At 33.8% G+C, this 18,709-nt stretch overlaps 1 protein-coding gene across 1 annotated transcript; it reads left to right on the forward strand.

Annotated features, from left to right (window-relative positions):
* Positions 1-1,018: 1,018 nt before the first annotated feature.
* Positions 1,019-17,135, forward strand: LOC110724565. The gene is made up of 8 exons (XM_021903977.1): positions 1,019-1,575; positions 3,587-3,666; positions 5,820-5,861; positions 8,701-8,742; positions 8,945-9,028; positions 15,984-16,071; positions 16,552-16,649; positions 16,770-17,135. The coding sequence occupies exons 1-8, from the start codon at positions 1,401-1,403 to the stop codon at positions 16,794-16,796; spliced, it is 636 nt and encodes a 211-aa protein (XP_021759669.1). The 5' UTR covers positions 1,019-1,400; the 3' UTR covers positions 16,797-17,135.
* The last annotated feature ends 1,574 nt before the right edge of the window (positions 17,136-18,709 follow it).

Below are 18,709 nucleotides of genomic sequence, written 5' to 3' on the forward strand. Positions count from 1 at the left end.
AGAGCCTTGGAATTCAGATTTGAGACTCCCAATAATCCAAATTTTCCTCTAGCCATATGACTATAAGAAATTTTGTATCTTAGTGGTTGCATTGCCGCCACTACTTCCTCTACCACTTGGCCCATTTCAGTTTCATTCATCACTTCTTGTTAGTTGAGATTCCTTTAAGGTGAATTCTCTTACATTTTTTTCGTTTGATTTTTTTTTATTCGATCTTCTCATTTAGCCGGGTGGCTTCCTCAGATACATTTTTTGCTCTTCTTTTGCTTTCGCTCTCCATTTTCTGCAAATCAAATGTTGAAAAAGAAGTTTGAAATTGATTTCTAGAGAAAGAGAGAGAGAGAGAGAGAGAGAGAGAGAGAGGAAAAGAAGGAGGAAGGTTTTTAGTAGTGAGGGAGGAGAGGTCTAAAGGTGTGAAATATTTAGAAAGATGAATAATTAGGTTGGTTGGACGAGATAGAAAAATCCCAAATAACAATAAAAGATTTACCTTTAAATTTTAGATTAGACCACCTAAGAAAGATGCACCATGCTCTACCTTAAAATTTGGCCCATCATGATGAACATAACCCAAAGGTTTACCACAAATTCTACACTTAATTTTAATTCTATTTCTATGAATTCCCCAGTAATTTAGGATTTCAAACAAGGGCTTGATTTTATCCTCTTTCCAGAAGTGAATTTGTCTAGGTTGATCATGAGAAAGAGAAAGAGATTTTGTAGCCGGATTTGAAATAGAAATTGGGAGGGAAGAGGTGGATTGTAAATAGGTTTAGGTTAGTTGAGCATTCTATGCAGTTGTATATTGTCGCCACTGACGGAGGAAAAAATGTAGTCTCCATCAGATAACTGTAGGTGTAGCTACAAATCTGGTAATAAAAATAGCGTAAACCTATCAACCAACTTGTAATAAATATTAACCCATCTAAAAAAAATCATAACCGTAAAAAACACTACACAACAAACGCCGTCTACCTTGAATGTAATGTTCAGTTAGGCGCTGTACTTCTGACTCAGCACGACATGTTGCAAGGAATTGAGCTGACATTTTTTACTTCTTTTTTATATTACCTAAACGCCACTTGATTAACGAAAAGAGGGTAAAGTTGTGTTTTTTAGGTTAGAGGTAAGAAACGTGATTTATTTCCCCACTTTTTACACCGGGAACAATGTGATGGAATGATTACCACCTTTAACAATTTTTGTTACTTTACTCATTAACTAATCAGATTCTAACGAAAACCGTAACCTAATTTGGTATCCACCCCAAAAAAAATTAAAAAAAAATACCAAACACCCTCAAAAATCAAAATTGACAACTCTATAAATTGTGTACTTCAACGATTTTATAAATTTTTTGTGGATAGAGCCCATAGAGGTGAGAAAGTTCCACGGATAGCATGGCTTCTGCTACAGTAAATGGACTGTCCATGAACTGGTTTGCCTCAAAGCTCATTTTTCCAACTTTATGTTTCCTTCCAAAATCTCAATTATTTCCTCAAATTTCTCCTCCTCCCTCTTTCTCCTCTTCTGGGTTGAACAAACTTCAACGTCTTTTGAGAGCTTCTTCTGAAGGTACACCCATTTTTATTAACCTTTGCATTTTTAATTGCCATTTCTGGGTTTAATCAATTAGTTTTGCTTCATTCTTTTGCCACCAATATTTTTGTTTTGTATTGCATTAAAATGATTTACATTTGGGTGATTAAATTTGAGTGTGAAGTCCAATTTATACCAAGTATATATACGGGCATGTATCTCAAGTGACAAATTCGTAATCAAAATGATTGAATGTTGTTCCATGTTGCAATCTCCAATAAATTCTACCACTTTGATTTGTCATAAACTTAATAATTCAAAAGACTTTTGTATGGAATTGTGAAATTACTAGAGGAGTAGAGGACATTTAGCTTGATGATTCTAGAGGACAGTAGCTACTAATTGGAATAATTAAGTTGGTTAAACTAATTGGAATAAATTAAGTGAGTTAACAAACAAAAAATATGTCATTAGATATTTGTTTAATTTTTAAAGAATAGTTGGAGATTATGAGCCCAGAAGTAATAAACAAGTGTGGAAAGCTTTGATTGAAATATGAATCCATTATTAGAAATTATCCGGTTATCCCAATGTTTTCGGGTGAACATAGTTTTGTGAGGGGTGGTTAAACTGGTTATTAAAATCATAATCACCCAGGGTAATCATTAATTTCGTTGATGGGACAATCATAATATCATGCTCCTTCTATCCCTTAATGTTTACCCTATTTACTTATTTATTCGGTCTCCAAGAACACGTTTGACCATGATTTGAATTATGTGCTGGTTAAGTTATAAAAAAGCAAATGGTGCAAACATTAAGGGATGGAGGAAGTTAAGTATGTTAGGAAGCTCATGTTTTGAATCCGTGTGGAAAATATTCAGGTGGGAGGAGCCGGAGGACAATTCTAAGGGAGTCTTGCCTCTAGATTATTGCCACGTGAATTAAGCTTACATGCTTCCTTGTGCACTTGAGAGAAAGTATAGGTTTATACCACCATGGGGCATTGGGGATGAATTCCAAGACATAAATAACTAACCATTTACTCTGTTATCGGTTTCACATCAATGAACTGATAACAGTGTTAGCTGTTCACTGTTTAAGTGTCAAGGGCTTGGATAAGCGGTCTAATACAGGACTACAGGTATACAGTCATTACTGCTTGCGCACATAATAGGAGCAACTTTTTCTACGGATAAGAAAATTGTAGTATTTCCTTGAACTTTTAATTTATAGTGTCTTTAAAGATGGTGTTTAGGCCTTTTGGGTGGATGTGAACTAGCTTTTGTGCTTAATATGTCCGTATAATGTGAATTCTGTGTTCATATTACATCTGAATATCTTTTTGTTGGATTTTGAAAAGATATATCTGATGAAAAAGGAGAATTAAATGTCGCATTGTAAGATAATTAATCAGCTGATCCATTTTTTCATCATAATGAAAAATCTCTTCTTCTTATGGCGTCATATCCTAATGTTTAACTTGCCAGTACTTCAGCTTATCGAATTTGATACCTATCTCTAAGCATGATGGCAAGTTTCAAATTACTTGAAGAAATTGCCACGTCAGGCTAGCAAGAATTGAAGAGTACAGTGAGGTTTTTTGGTCGAATAGTAGTGAGAATAAGATCACTTTTTTCTGCTATCTTGAATAATTATTTTATGGAGATGCTATATACTTTATGGTGAAAAGTATTAGCTAAGGTGCATCGAACTTTGTGTGCTATGTTAATGTAGAACACCTCTAATTCTACATTAACTGATGAGCACACTATTGAGCAAAACTTCAGCTTGGTTTTTAGGAGAAAACTTGATTTGTTTGTAATCTATAATCTATACCTTCTTTCCTTGAGTCCTAATTGGTATAAGAATACAAGCATAGGTGTGTAGCAATTAGTCATCAAATAGAAGACTTAACGTAAACCTTTCTAAAAATTAATATGTTCAATTGCAAAGTCTTTGTTTACGAATGATAAGAAACTGCATTACACATAGGCTGGTCTTTTACAGATACTGCATACATGAACATTTCAACTTAATCATATAGGGCTTCAAGTTCCAAGTGAGCTAGATGAAGATTCAAAGTTTGTTCCTCTGGAAGCTGAAGAACCAAGCTATGGTCCCCCGGTAAGTTAAGATTAGTTAACTTTACAGAAAATTACTATGTTTACTGACTACTCATGTGAATTGCAGCAGCTTTCTGCTGATAAATGCTTATACTATCAATGGGTCAAAAGATAGAACTTTGGCTATTTGAAACCCAATTAGCCAAAATGCATTTAAATTTAACAATTATTCAAGTGCTGCATTATTCTTGATTGTGTGTAATCACAATTCGACATTTAAAATGCACATTCATGTGAATTACTCATAAATCTCTTTGAAGGAATATATATATATATATATATATATATATATATTAGGGTTGGGATCCAATGAGATGGATCTTAAAATGAGAAGGATAAGAAGGAATCCTAGCCATTCATCTAAAACAATCTAACGGTTGGTATTAAAAAAAGAAAGTTACTTTACTTCATCTCTCTCAGCTCACTTCTCTCTCACCAAAGCTCTACTGCATATCACTCTATTATAGAGCTTTAAGGTTGACCCCCTTAGCTCCCATTAATTCACACTCTTCCATTTAATCAAGCTCACTTTCGTTCCAAAATTTTCATTCTCCTGCGCTTTCAACCAACACTAATTTGCTTTTTCTCTCTCTTCCTTCCACTAGCTTTCTCTCTCTAAGAATGATGGGTCTCTGTTTTTTTAATCAATTAATTGAAGCATGATCAGTTGAAATTAATTATTACTCCCTCTATTTTTTTTATTTGCATCAGGCACATTTGCCGAGACGCAACTTTGACCATTAATATCTTTAATTGTCTATTAGTAAAAAAATTAACAAAATTATATTATGAAACTAGGCATTATGACTAATCTAATGATATATTATATAATAACATTTATTTATTTTATAGAGGTGAAAAAATTAAGTCAACCATGATATGTGAATAGTGCAAAAATCAAAGTGATGCATTTAAAAAAAAAAACAGAGGGAGTACAACACTTGGTAGCATAATTCTAGTGAATTATAAAGACATCATAGAATCTGAGTGAATGAAATAGCTTCAGACAATTTTTGTTGAGGTTATACTTATTTTTAGATCTAATTTGCAGGTTTAGTTCAAATCGTTTATTAAGCTTTCATAATCAACCAATCAAAATATATGCACATTCTATATAAACATAATGCACATTTGATTTTAAAATTATGCATATTCAAAGTACAAAAAAATAAAATAAATAAAAAAGAAGCTAAATCAGCCATGAAAATATGCACATAGCCTGAAAGTATGAAATATCATTGCTAGACTAGTACTTCCATAGTTCTATCATAGGTGTAAAATTGCACTGAATTAAGAATGATATGGTATATATATACTATACTGGAAAAACAGATATTATGCACATGGAATTTGAGTAACTTTTTCTTTTGCACATTTTCTTCAAAAAATATGCATATTTACAACAAAATATATGCACAAAAGTCCTTCTCATTTTAAAGATCTTCTCATTTGACCATATATATATATATATATATATATATATATTTCAAAGATATTTGCTTCCTCCCTTTTTTTTTTTAACCCTCTCTCCTCTATTTTTTTTTTTTTCTTTTTCCCCAAATATGCTAGGGTCAACCACTATTCTTCATACTTAAACTTCTACAATTCTACAGTGTGAAATTGAGAGATTTGAAGGAATTTAGAAATATATGGGGTGGGAGAACTTGGAAGGAAGAGGGAGAAAGGAAGCACCTCATGAAAATAATACGAGACAAATTTTAAAAGGTCATGTAAGTTGAAATATTGAGTTGAAAAATGAGTTGGGTGCTCGTAAGTACCTTGAGATGGTACTTTGGGTAAATATGAGGCATGAGGGAATTGGAAGTGCAATTTTGTATATGAAATTCAGGGGACTAGGGGAGACTCTTATAAATACTCTCATATTGCCAGATTTTTTATTTTAGATACTAAACTGCTAAGAAAATATTTTTAAAACCAGTTTTCTAACTGAAAAACCAAAAAAAAAATAAAAAAAAAATATAAGTATAAACGAAGTACATGAAAGCTATCACAAAGAAAAATTAAAACTGTCTCATTTTGTGTGTACTTTGATGTCAATTTGTGATAAAAATGTCAATCTGAAATATTCTTTCGCAGAGTCTGTCTATTGTTCAGTAACACTTATACTTTGTATAATGTATATTCCTGTTACAGGCTCTACTACTTGTGGGTTTTGAAGTGGAAGAGGCAGATAAGGTAATTTCCTTGGTTATTCTACTGTACTTGATGAGATTCACTGCTCCTCTTCTTTCTTTTATCCTTTCTTCTGGGTGGAAAGTAAGAAAGAAGTTCATGACCTACGTGGCTACATAACTCCGTATGAATTTGGTAATGGACATAAATCAAAACTAGGCTGGAAATTTTCGTTTGGAGGTTATCAATACGATGCCATTATTTCTGAAGTTCCCATCATTTTTAATGCAACTCATAATATACCACCCCACTACTAGACTATTCGACTACTAGCAATCGAAGATGGAAATTATAGGTTGAGTCTACTATTTTTCCAAAAACTCTCTAATTAATGGCTACTTGAATATTCTGGCTTTGTTATTTTCATTATGCCCCCAAACAGTTTTTTCTGGTAGTGAAATGAATATAAGTATATATTTTATTTGGGTGTTATAAAGTGGCTGGTGTTGTATTTGTGTGCTGAACAATAGTCAACAATTAAATGTATGATGAGAAATCAATAATGAGGATATACAAGAAACACAAGGAATCACATGGTTCGGTCAATGAGACCTAGTCCACAGGCGAGGAATTTGGGAGCCTTTCTTATTCTTCAGTGAAGATAACAACATGATTACAAGAGTGTTTCTAATTTGGTTCAATTGATGATTATGCAATGTTACTTTTCATAACATTGGAAACACTTATAATACCCAAAATTATTCCCCGGGGATTAACCTAATAGCCATCATAAGCAAGCCTTGAACATAGGAAACAAGACGAAAAATGACACCACATATAGCAATTTATTTGGGCAAACTACCTATGGGTTTGGACGAACATCCCTTATGTCCGGACAAATCTCCCAAATGTTCACAGAACATTTGTGCAGTACCTCCCCTGCTTGATATCAAGGCACAATCAACAGGGGTAAATTTTTGCATATTAGGATGAGAATGCAAAATAAAATAACTTAGGGAAGCATGATTTAGTATGATGTCTCACCTTGTAACCTTAAGAAAACGATCAGCTTGTTTATCATTATTAAAAACTTAATACTTGCAAAGGATACTTGGACTTTTGACATATATAAGACTTTGTTCTTTTCACCTTAGAAAACAATTTTCAGGAACATAAGTTCGAGTAAGGGCTATGATGAAAGGTAAATCAGGTCGTTGGCTAATCACCTAACAATCATGAATTTAATCACAAACAATCCCAAACCCGACCCCTAATATGCTCAAGATCTAAGCTAAACCATCACCATCCCCTTGGCTAGAAAACTACTCACTAATCATGGTTTACATTAAACTAATTAACAAATTAACAATACTAATCATGATTAACAAACTAAGCATTGCAAAGAGATTAACAAGTAATTAATAAAGCTAGGAAAATAAAGAATGCAATATTAAAGCATGAAAGCAAGTAAAGAAGGAGAATAGAGTGAAAGAAATTCCTAAAGAAGCTTGATTAATCTTGAAAAAAGTTGAAATGTTGATTACAAATTCATCCAAAGAAAGCTAAAACTAAGTGTTACTCTCTCTAAAATGCTAAGCTAATGTAGGGGATTATCATCTAATTACATCGTACTTAATACAAAGACTAAGGCCCTATTTATAGAAAATAAGAGAAATGAGTGACTAAATAGGCACGTTCAGATGGCGCGCCACGCCCAGGCTAGCGAGGTTACATCCTGGGGCAGACTCTCCGGTCCCATGCTGCCTACGCTTGTGCTTGAGCTGCGCACGGTGTCTGATGCTTGGTTGACGCAGATCAATGCGGATATCGGTTCCAATGCGTCGGCGCCGCGCCAACCTGCCAAATGCAGTCACGCACCTCGGATCAAAAGTTGAGCGCAGCGGGCGCGCAGGGTCTGCTTGCCCGAGCCGCTGTCCGCGCTGCTTTATGTGCATGCCTTGACTGCTGTTGCTTGTGAGGCTTGGTGGATGGCTGAAGGACAAGGGTGGGTGAAGGGTTGACTGCTATCATCAATTTAGCTTGAAACAAGCTTGAATGATGCCTCGTACTCCAACGCTCACCTACACATGACTAAAGACAAGGAGTGATCGAGAAATAAAAATAAACCAAATAGAAATAAAACTATATTAAACTAATAACATTAACTATATTTCTAAGAAAATAAGAAATACTCCTAAGATATATAAAGACAAGGAGTATAAAATAATGACACGAAAGTAAACTAAAAACAACTAAAAATAATGAAAAACTCAAATTACAAGATAAATAAAGAAAATAAGAAAAGGAGGGAGAAAACAATAAAAGGAGAAAATTATTAAAAAATAAATTTGAAAATGACTCTAAAACTACCCCTAATAGTGTCATAAATGTCACTTATCAAGCTATCCAAGTTCTATTAACAACAGATAGCATTGTCTTATGTTCTGACCATTTTAGACTATTTTCATTTAGTTCTAATAAATTCTGATAGATGAATGGTGAAAAATATGAAACCTAAGTGGATGAAAGGAATAGCTGCTACTGTAGTTTATTCTGATATCAGGTAAAATGGACCTATTGGATATCAAGTATAGAGATATTGACCCAGCTATAATACTTCTGCCAAGTCTTAGCTGCAAGAACTGCTGTCAAAGAAGATGTCTTACTCAAACATGAAAAGTATTGTTGAATTTTTTTGTTTTGTTAACTTGTTTTCGATGTGCCTAAGTAGTATCTAATATGTAGAAATGTCATGCCTAGTACTACAATCTGCATGATAAATATATTCTGTTTAATCCTTAAATGTAAACCTTAATGTTTTGAAATTTCTTTTTTTGATGTGACTGACTGAGTGACCGGAGATATAGGACTCATGGTTCTGAAAAGGTTCAACTTACTGCAGATACAGCAGCTTCTGAAGGAGTTGGAAGGGGAGTTTTTGCAGGTATAATAAGTATTTGTCCTTCTCTTATTCTTAACTATCAACAGGGCAATATTCTCCTTGGGAGGAAAAAATACACAACCTTGGAAAAAATAGTGGTCATTTTTGCAAGATATTTTAGTATCTGTGTAGTTGTTGGATACAGCTCTCTGCTGTGTATTTTGTACAAGTAGTATCTTCTGAATTGTATTTACTAATATTGCAGGTTATCTACTGCACCGAAGACATGATTACTTGCTCACTTTGGGATGCAGTGAATACTAAACAGCAGGACTTGGAGAATTTGAAGGTTAGAAATTAGCTTTGGGATCTCTCTCTCTCTCACCTCTGCAGCTAAGCATGCTCTTTGTAGAAAACTATAGAGAACACCTGACTCCTGTTGGATAGAGAACACCTGATTCCTATAGGAAGAAGGGTGGACTGAGGAGGGGGGGAGGATGAATTAAGTTCTCTAATTATTTGGAGCTAAACTTGACTCTATTATGTTCAAGTTCCCATATATTTGCATGACATGTGGGGCCTACTTAGTTCATGAGTTTGTAAAATCAATCTTTTTAGTTGGAGTTACGTTTGAAAAAGGCGAAATGGGGTCTTCCCTCACTCACCTGTTGGCCGCGTAGCTTTTATTTTATTTATTTATTTTATTTATTTTTTGTGATTTTAATGCTCCTCGCCCTATTGGAATGAGAATAGTTTTCCAAATTGACATTTCAACTGTTCTCCTTCATTGGTGTTGGTAAATGTTCATCCGTATTTTTGGAATGCCTTAAATATATATAAGGAGAAATAATAGAAAAGGAATGAAAAAATGATTTAAAGAAGTGGATTACCAGCTATTTTGAGGGGTGGTCTAGGAATAAATTCTGTCTGCATCATTTGTTTTTGTGGTTCTCTGTACAATACTATAAAAATTTTATTTAAAAAAAAAAATTAGAGAGACAGGTAGAGGAATAAGGGGTAGAACCGTAGAATTTTTTTTAATTTCAATCGCTCATTATCTAGAAAAATTATATATTCTGTAATTAGGTAGTCCTAAAAACATATTCAGAAATATAGAAACATATTAACTTTTTAAGATTATCTATAATCTTTCCCAACAGTTTGGTACCGGTACATACTTACACGTGTAAAACAAAACAAAAGATATGATTATAAGCCTATTGGGAATGATTAAGTTGACAGCGTCCAACTTTTTCATATGGAAGTCTCTAATGGAGGATAATCTTTATTGTAAAGTTTTGTATAAGCCCAACGAGGAAGACACTAAACCGGAAAATTGGAGAATCATAAGGCTTTTGGTTGATAAGACAACATATTGATCAAAGCTTTTTTCAACATGTTGCTAATGACTGATGCTTCATGAGTGTTATATACAAAGAAGGTACCTAGCTGGTTTGTCTTATATACAAAGAAGGTACAAAAATAGCACAACACATGAATGAATTTGAAATTGTTCTGAGAAAATATAAAAGGGAGGAAATTGTTGGGATAATCTCCCCAAATAAGTAAAATAATATTGATATTTAAGATATTAAGAATGTAAAGCCCTATTGTTACTGGCTTCATTACCAACAGAGGATGGAAAACAATTTTTCCATATGTGGAAAGTTATTTTTTGGAGGAGTATCATTTTTCTTTTTTAATAAAGGTAACATTTTCTTCTTTACTCCTCACTTCTCTATTTTTTCTTCTTTATCCTTCCTCTCCCTTGGATGACTATACGGAATAATCATTTTTGGTTCATGTAGCCAACCCTACTTATGGGATTAAGGCTTTGATTGATTGATATCCTTCCTCTCCTTTATACTTCCATTATTCTTTTTCTTCATATGTATTTCTATAATCAAGCAAACAAAGGAAATCTTTTTTTATAATCATGTTATCCATTGAAAATTGTTTTATTTTGAAAATGATTTTCCATGATATATGTTTTCCATCAAAACAAACGGAACCTTTTCTTGTTATAATCCTCTATTGCCACGACACACCAGTTATATTCCTCTATTCCTTTTTTTGTTTTGTTCTCAATTTAGCCTTGAAAACTCTAGTAATTTCAACATATTTCAGTTAATTTGAAACTGCAATACTCTGCTGTTTTTGGTACTTTGGTTGCACTGAATTCTGTTTTCAATGGAAATTGGATTTTAAAATTCATTTCCTTTGTTTGGTTCTCAGATAGAGATGTTAGAGAGAATCAGAAAATGAAGTGTAAGAGAGGGAATGGGTAGGAGGAGAAATAGGGGGAAGTTAAGAAATAATGAGGAAAGGCTTTCTGCCATAGGGAAAACATTTTTCCAATCTTTACAAACCAAATGGAGGAAAATGATAAAACCAGTTTCCTTAAAAAAAGTCGTTTCCTCCCAACCTAACACAACCTCAAAGGTTTAGACCTCAATTACAATATATTGTGATCTATCCTGGAGAGCTAAACGATAGAAACATGACTTTATTACTAGTTGGTCCACACAAACCTGAACTTCCATGGCTCGAGTCTCTGAACAGTCCTCCAACTGTCCCAATTCACTTCAACAACACTTACTTCTGAGCCCTCACTTTCCGCTCAGAAATATGCTCCATATATTCTTCTGAAAAAGCCTTTGGTGTTGTAAATACTATGGATGATTTCAACCATACACACAGACAATCTGGCATCTTGCTTATCTGTTATGCAAACGATTATAATACAGTACCTGTTTTAATCAGAAAGCAACCCTACTACCTGCATGATCTTTTACATATGAGTTGCACCCTTTGCTAGTGATGCCAAAACTATCTATATAATCTGCTCTTCTATTCCATAAGTTTTACTGGTTTTGCCAGCCAATGAAAGAATGAAGGGTGGAGATGGCAATGGCTGACCTTTTTTCTTCTTTCCCTTCCTATCCATGGATACTGAAGGGGATGGCAATGGCTGACCTTTTTTCTTCTTTCCCTTCCTATCCATGGATACTGAAGGGGTTGGCTAACAACAAAGCCTTAGTCCCAAAATAATTTGGGGTCGGCTAACATGAATAAGGAACCGTACAATATAAAGGAAGGGACATAACAAGATAATCATTTGAAAGAGTTTGAAAAAAAGGTGAGTAAATTGAGCAAAAGAAAGAGCATCCAAGAAAAATTAAGTTCATAAAAAAAACTTGTCATTTTTACATTAATTAGCAAAATAACATAAAGACAGACTCGAAGATAATGAAGTGGTGGTCGAGTCTTGGATATTTAGAGCCGCATAGGTCGTCAATGTCGCCATCGATTGGATTGGAGTTTGGTCCACTTTAGGAATATGGTTGAAGGGGATACAAAGGACTAAAGGCGGTAAAAACAAGGCTAAGGTTTTTTTTTTTTTTTATGTGGCTGGCCACACCAGTGTAAGGAAATATGACTCAACGTTAAGGAATATGGCCCAATTCTCTTTGGTAACATGGAAAAAATGTAATTATCTTTGGTAACATTGTGTTATTGATTACAAAATATAATAACTATTTTAATAAAAATCCTTAACTATGACCACAAACTTTTATATTTGGCTGGCCACACTGTGTGGCCAGGGTTAGTTATTCAGGGATTACTTGGTCGGTCAGGGGTTATTCGGTCACGGGTTATTTATTCAAGGGTTACTCGGTAGAAAACACGCTAATTGACTGAGTAACCCAGAATAAGTAACCCTTGACCGACTAAATAATCCCTAAATAAGTAACCTCTGAATACGTAACCTCGGCCACACGGTGTAGCCAGTGGCGGAGCCAGGATTTCCAACTCTATGGAACAGACTTAATATGTTGTTCCATAATTTAGCAAAGAACTCAAAAAAAAAAATTGAATACAAAGTTGTATTTTTAATACTTATAATTCAAGTTTACAACCCAAAAATCCAAAATATTCGGTCATACAATTCAATCTAAAAATTTGAAAAAAAACAATTGTATAAACTATCCATTTAAATTACAATTGCATCTTTAAGCTAAGAAAGTTTTTTTTTTTTTTTTTTTTTTTTTTTTTTAATCAGTCAATAATTACATATATAGATAAGGAAGGAAAAAAAACAAAAAATGTTTTGGGTGGGAAAAATGAATAGCATGATAACAAAACATAATAGTAAAAAGATGCTTGATTAAGGGATTGAACCCATGACCTTGGACAATACTTGTAAGCCCTTTAACCATTGAACCACTTCCTTATCATAGTCACAATTATAAACACAATTACTTATAACTAAATATTTTTTTCTTAAGTTGTCCCTCCACTAGTGGGTGTGGCAAGCCACACATAAAAAGCACCGAACTATGATTATTTTTTAATTTTTTAACAATTGAATTATTACAAAAATCATTTTTATGAAAAAAAAACCCAAAACCCCTCCCCCAGCTAGGCACACCCCCCCGGTGTCGGTGCCTATCCTCCCTCACCCTCAGTCGGCGGCGCCCATCCACCCCACCCCGCAGACAATCCTCGCCCCCTCTTCTGTGTGGGTTGAATTGACCTCTGCTATGGGGAATGGCTTCGATGTCGATCGGTTTTTGCCCTTCGAGGAGTTTCTCACTGATCTTTCTTTGCCACCGAATCTGGATTCTTCGTTTCATTATTAGATTCTACAAATTTGGGTTCTTTTTTTTTTTTTTTTTTTTTTAAACATTATTTTTGTAATAATTTTTTTTTTTTTACAAAATTAAACAATTAACCGAAACCTCTAACTATAGTTAAAAATTTAATTAAAAAATGATTATTAATGTTATAAGTAACTCAATATTAAAATGCAATGTTACCAATGATAAAAAGAATTTTTATCTTATACCAAAGCGAAAAAGAAAAAGGTGAATGTTACCAAAGATAATTTTTAGGTTACAAATTATCTTTTTATTTATACATTTATTTATTTATTTTTTTTTTTAATGAAAGGTTACAAATTATCTTATAATGAAATATTAATAAAAAAAAAGGTTCAAGCTTGTTCACGAGCTTTCGAGCCAAGCGATGGGCAACTCAAGCTTGACTTGTTAAGATTTCGAGCCGAACTCAAACTCGAGTCAAGCCCGCTTGAGCTGAACTTTGACCGAGCCAAGAATCGAGTAGTTCAAAAGAAGGCTCGGCTCGTTAACACTCCTACGTGGGAGTGTTAATGCAAAAATTCAAACAAGTCAATGACACCCTTGCATGAGGCAAGAATAACTTAGGGAATATACCCTTGACCACTGCTGACCTTTTAGTTTTAGAGCTCGATAGGGTACGGGTAATATATGATTATTTAAACAACAATAATTTTAAAGCCAAATTATTTGAAACTAAATAAGAACACATTACAAGTTAGGAATTTTAAGTAAAAAACAGACTGACAAGTGTGTTAAGAACAAGGAGGGACAGTTACCTCCATGGGTTAAACACAATAGGAAGTTTGCTACATGCTCCAAGAATGTTCACAACATGCTATCGCTATTGCTAAGATCTACTCTACCCTAGGCTACTAAGCTTAGAATGCTAACTAAGGAAACTAAAAGGCTTATGGAAATGTAAAGTGCAGTTGTTTGATTGTGTGATTAATTGTTCTCTCTTTTGACGATCCTTGCTGCTTATATAGAGTGATTTGATGACAGTTATGCGTCGTGGTGTGGCAGTTATCTCCCACTCGTAGGGTTTTCTTTATTCTGTTCTTCCTTGGCACCAAACGCAACCTTGAGACTTGAAAGTTGAATTTGTAATTAACACGGGGCTTAAAGCCAATGTACAGTTTGGGTTAATGTGACTCAATATTAAGCCCACTTGGTCTAAAGTCCAGTGTAGTTTGAGCTTGTGCCCTTAAAGTCGACATAAATTGAAAAATGGGTCTCACAGGGAGGGTGTGGAAAAACGGTGGGGAGAAAAAGAAACAGGGATTCACTTATCAGAAGTGTCCACACTTTTCTACAGCTAGCTGGTCTGATGAGAGAAAAGTGTATGCCTCTGTGATTCCCTTCTACTCTTATTATTCTATCCTTCTGTTTAACCCATATTGTGCTGCATCTTTTACTTTTGCATTGACATCACTAATAGATAGGCATCAGCTATCAAAATCCAAAATTCACTTATGCAAGAGCAACTAAGTAATAAAGAAAAAAAAATTGTTTCTGCTGTGCTAATATCCATAATGACAATCATTTTTACAAAAATGAGTAAAGATATAATGTCAAAAGAGGTTTAAGAATCAATGAAATCTTCTTCTATGTCAATGCAGTTTTCTTATGTAAAGAACATAAGTTAATTTGTGCAACAGAACCATATTTTACATTGAGTCTTTGAGCACTTCATTGATGCATCAATAAATCCACTTTTGTCTCATATTTTTTTTTTTTTTTTTTTTTTTTTTTTTTTTTTTTTTTTTTAAAGGTTGAATAAAGTAAAAATCATATGATGTATGTGATATTTCATACCTTATCTTTAACCTGATCGTCTTTTAGTTTTGTGAAACATTGAGGTTGTTCTGTTATGTTTTATTTTAATTATTCAGTTATCAAATATCTATGAACAACATAATTTGACAAATGAAAAGATGGAATTGCAGGTAGTTTAAAATTCCTTACAGAATTTACAAGGTATTGACAATAAGGTGGTATCAGCTGTTTGTAGAAATTGTATGATTTGAGATTTATTAAATATTATGTTGACATGGAAGCAAAATAAGACTGAAGGGAAACCTAACTTTTATTTCTTAATGATTTAAAGAAATCGCTGCTAGGAACCGGCCTGAATCCGATTTCTGTTTCACTTATGCTAGAAGGCCCAAGAAGAGTTAGTTAGAGGCTTTGCTGAGCTGGATGGTTGTTATTACCAATTTTGGGGTGGAGGGTATAATAGTAATCTGTAGAAAGTTTGTTATGAGTTTGTTATTGTTGCTGGCATGCTTTAGCTGTGTTTAAGTTTATTTTATGAGTTAATTGTGGGTATTAATAGGGGTCTGGGTGAAGGGGAATGTATGAGAAAATTAATTAATCAAGTGGCTTGTATTGGAGAGCTCCTTCCTCTCGAAAGAAGGCTGTATTGTTGAACACTCTGTTTGATAATACAAACATTCCCTGGCTGCCATTGTAGTTTGTTCGTGCTAGCTTAGCACTGCTAAACTGATTCCCAGCAATCACTTTAAGACGTGTATCTGACAAGGAGTGACTGGTGATTTTAGGATAATTTTTTTTTTTGATATAATTTGTTCTTGTTCTGAATCTGTAGCTAAATGCAATTGGAAAGTTTTTCAGTACCTCATGAAGCTTAGTTTTCTACAGATTGCAAAATCAGTACAGCGGATATGCTTTCTTTCTGGACTTACTGGGGAGGAGATGATGATGTTCATAGATGCCTTCGAAGAATCTGGTACCGCATTACTCAAAAAGTATTACTATATCTTGTCAGCTGGAAGAATTACAGCCCATGTTGTCAGCTTTCTTCCAGTTTTCAAGCTGTAGCAATAAATTGTTTCATGATCTTAACTGTGATTATATGTCATAGGAGTAATAGGACCATATCCTGATAATGAAAATTAAAGTATTGCGGGTAAAAAGTATCTCTATAGCATGAGACCAACTGATTTCACACCAAGAGTGCCTGAGAGGCTAATGAAAATGTTTTGGTTTGTATATTTGAAAACTCTTGCTAGTTCTATATTTGTCTATCTATCTATGAATTTGACCTGAAAAAAGTTTAAAACAAACTATCTAACGTATTATAATATATGTATATTAGTACTCCACATTGTAATACAAGTCATTAAGGTTCACCTTCTGCATTTTAGTCATGAGTACTTGATCCTGATATGAAAGCACACCATAAGAAGCAAGTCCCATTTCCTTGCAGGGCTAGAGAATGCTGTATTCGCTGCCCATGTTCCCAATAGTTCCAATAAACCATTAGAGGAGTTGATCGAAGAGATTAAGGGAGATCATGAAATGCTGGTAAGCCTTGTGTCTACAACTTTGTAACATCCTTTCTGTTTTCCATTTTCTCATTATGGTTATTATCTCTTTGCATGAACACACTCATAATTGTGTTACTTTTGTGTTTTGTGTATACAGTCTGCGAGGCAATCAGATTCTGAGTAGGCAAACGATTTACTGATTTGCTCCAAAAGATGTGAAAGATCATAATATTTGAATACGTATCATGCAACAGTTAATCCGCATTCACACTCTCCCCCTTGTCTCCTTTATTGGTTGGTGTATTGTATTTGAATACGTGTCAAGCCATCTTGAGTAATATATGAGCAAATCTTAGAAAGGGGTAAGTGAAACATACATAGTAACAATGATACAATGGATTTGTTTCTTTCATGTGCTTTTCTCATGTACTGTATGCTAGTAGTTGTTGATTTAACCAATTTAAACTATTTTTTGAAACAATAAAACTAACATTTATTTATAAAGACTGATATTTTTTGGATATTTTTGTAAGTTGAAGTGAACAAGTTCTAAGTAATTCCCTATTGTAATTGTGTACTTGAATAGTAATCGCTACTTCACTAGTAGTCTAAGTAAAGGTTACATTACATGGGATGGGAATTGATTCGAATGCGGTACGTAAACGGAGACATGAAACGGTACCTTCGGTGAATCTACTCATGTAGTGTGATGGCCCTAATTTTCCCTAAAAGAAATTTCGGTATTTTTTTTAATAGTAACTCAAGTTATAATCAAATCTGGTGGAAAATGAATAAATCATCAATATCAATATCAATAACTTTATATTAAAGGCGAAATTAGAAATGACACTTGTCGTTTTTTGGTTAAAAATATTCCCGCCTTTTTTTTTTTTTTTTTTTTTTTTTTTTTTTTTTGCCAAATTTTAATGACATCCATTTTATAACCTACAATAATACTTATTTCCATTTTGACAACGTATTTAATCCAATTATACCCAATATTTTTTTTACATCATCAATAACTTTATACTATAGACGAAACCAGAAATGACACTTTTCATTTTCTGGTTAAAAAATTTCCCGCCATTTTTTTTTCTTTTTTTTTTTTTTTTTTTTTTTTTTTTTGCCAAATTTTAATGACATCCATTTTATAACCTACCATAATACTTATTTTCATTTTGACAATGTATTTAATTCAATTATACTCAATTTTTTTTTACATATATTCTACTGTATATACTAGGAAACTTTTAGTTGCAAAAATACTAACATAGATTAAAGTTAAGATATTGTAATGTATTGTAATAACAATCAATCAATAACATTATACTAAAGACGAAATCAGAAATGACACTTGTCATTCTCTGGTTAAAAATTTTCCCGCCTCTGTTTTCTTTCCTTAATTCCATTTTGACAACTTACTTAATCCAGTTATACTCAATAAATTTTGGAAACATTCATGGCAATAATCCGACCTTTAGCCCATTCTTTTTTAATAATCCGACCTTTCGATTATTATTTAATAATCCGACCTTTGGGGGTCTTTAATTTTTATTGGTCCCATTTGACCAGAAACCGGTTGAAGAGGTAAATTTTTTTTTTTTTGGTTTAAAATACACGTGTCATTACATAATTGGTCATAAAAAAAACAAAAAAAAAAAAAAATTAAAAAACCCAAATCCATTTCAGCCACCAGCCCACCACCATCCTCACCACCACCCAAACCCAAACCCTAGAACCACCATCCCACCAAACTCGAACCCCAAAACCACCCCACCAGCCTCCCCCCTTCCCCCGCCCCAATTCCGACCACCACCGAAGAGAAGGTCGCCGTTTCGTTGTACGTTCTCTCACTCTGTCCTCCATTGAAGCGGGTTCTGAGCTTTCTCTCTCCTCCATTAAAGAAATTTATGAGCTTTCTCTCTCCTCCATTAAAGAAATTTCTGAGCTTTCTCTCCCATCCATTAAAGCATCATCTAAGGTAAGAAAGGGGAGGGAGGTTGCGATCGGGACAGGGAATGGTTTCGAAGGTGTTCGGTGGCTCATGGGGAGGGATATGGTGGTCGGCGCGTTCAGGGGGAGGGGTACGACGGTCGT

The sequence above is a fragment of the Chenopodium quinoa genome, unplaced genomic scaffold (assembly GCF_001683475.1).
Source record: "Chenopodium quinoa cultivar QQ74 unplaced genomic scaffold, ASM168347v1, whole genome shotgun sequence".
NCBI classification, from domain to species: Eukaryota; Viridiplantae; Streptophyta; class Magnoliopsida; order Caryophyllales; family Amaranthaceae; genus Chenopodium; species Chenopodium quinoa.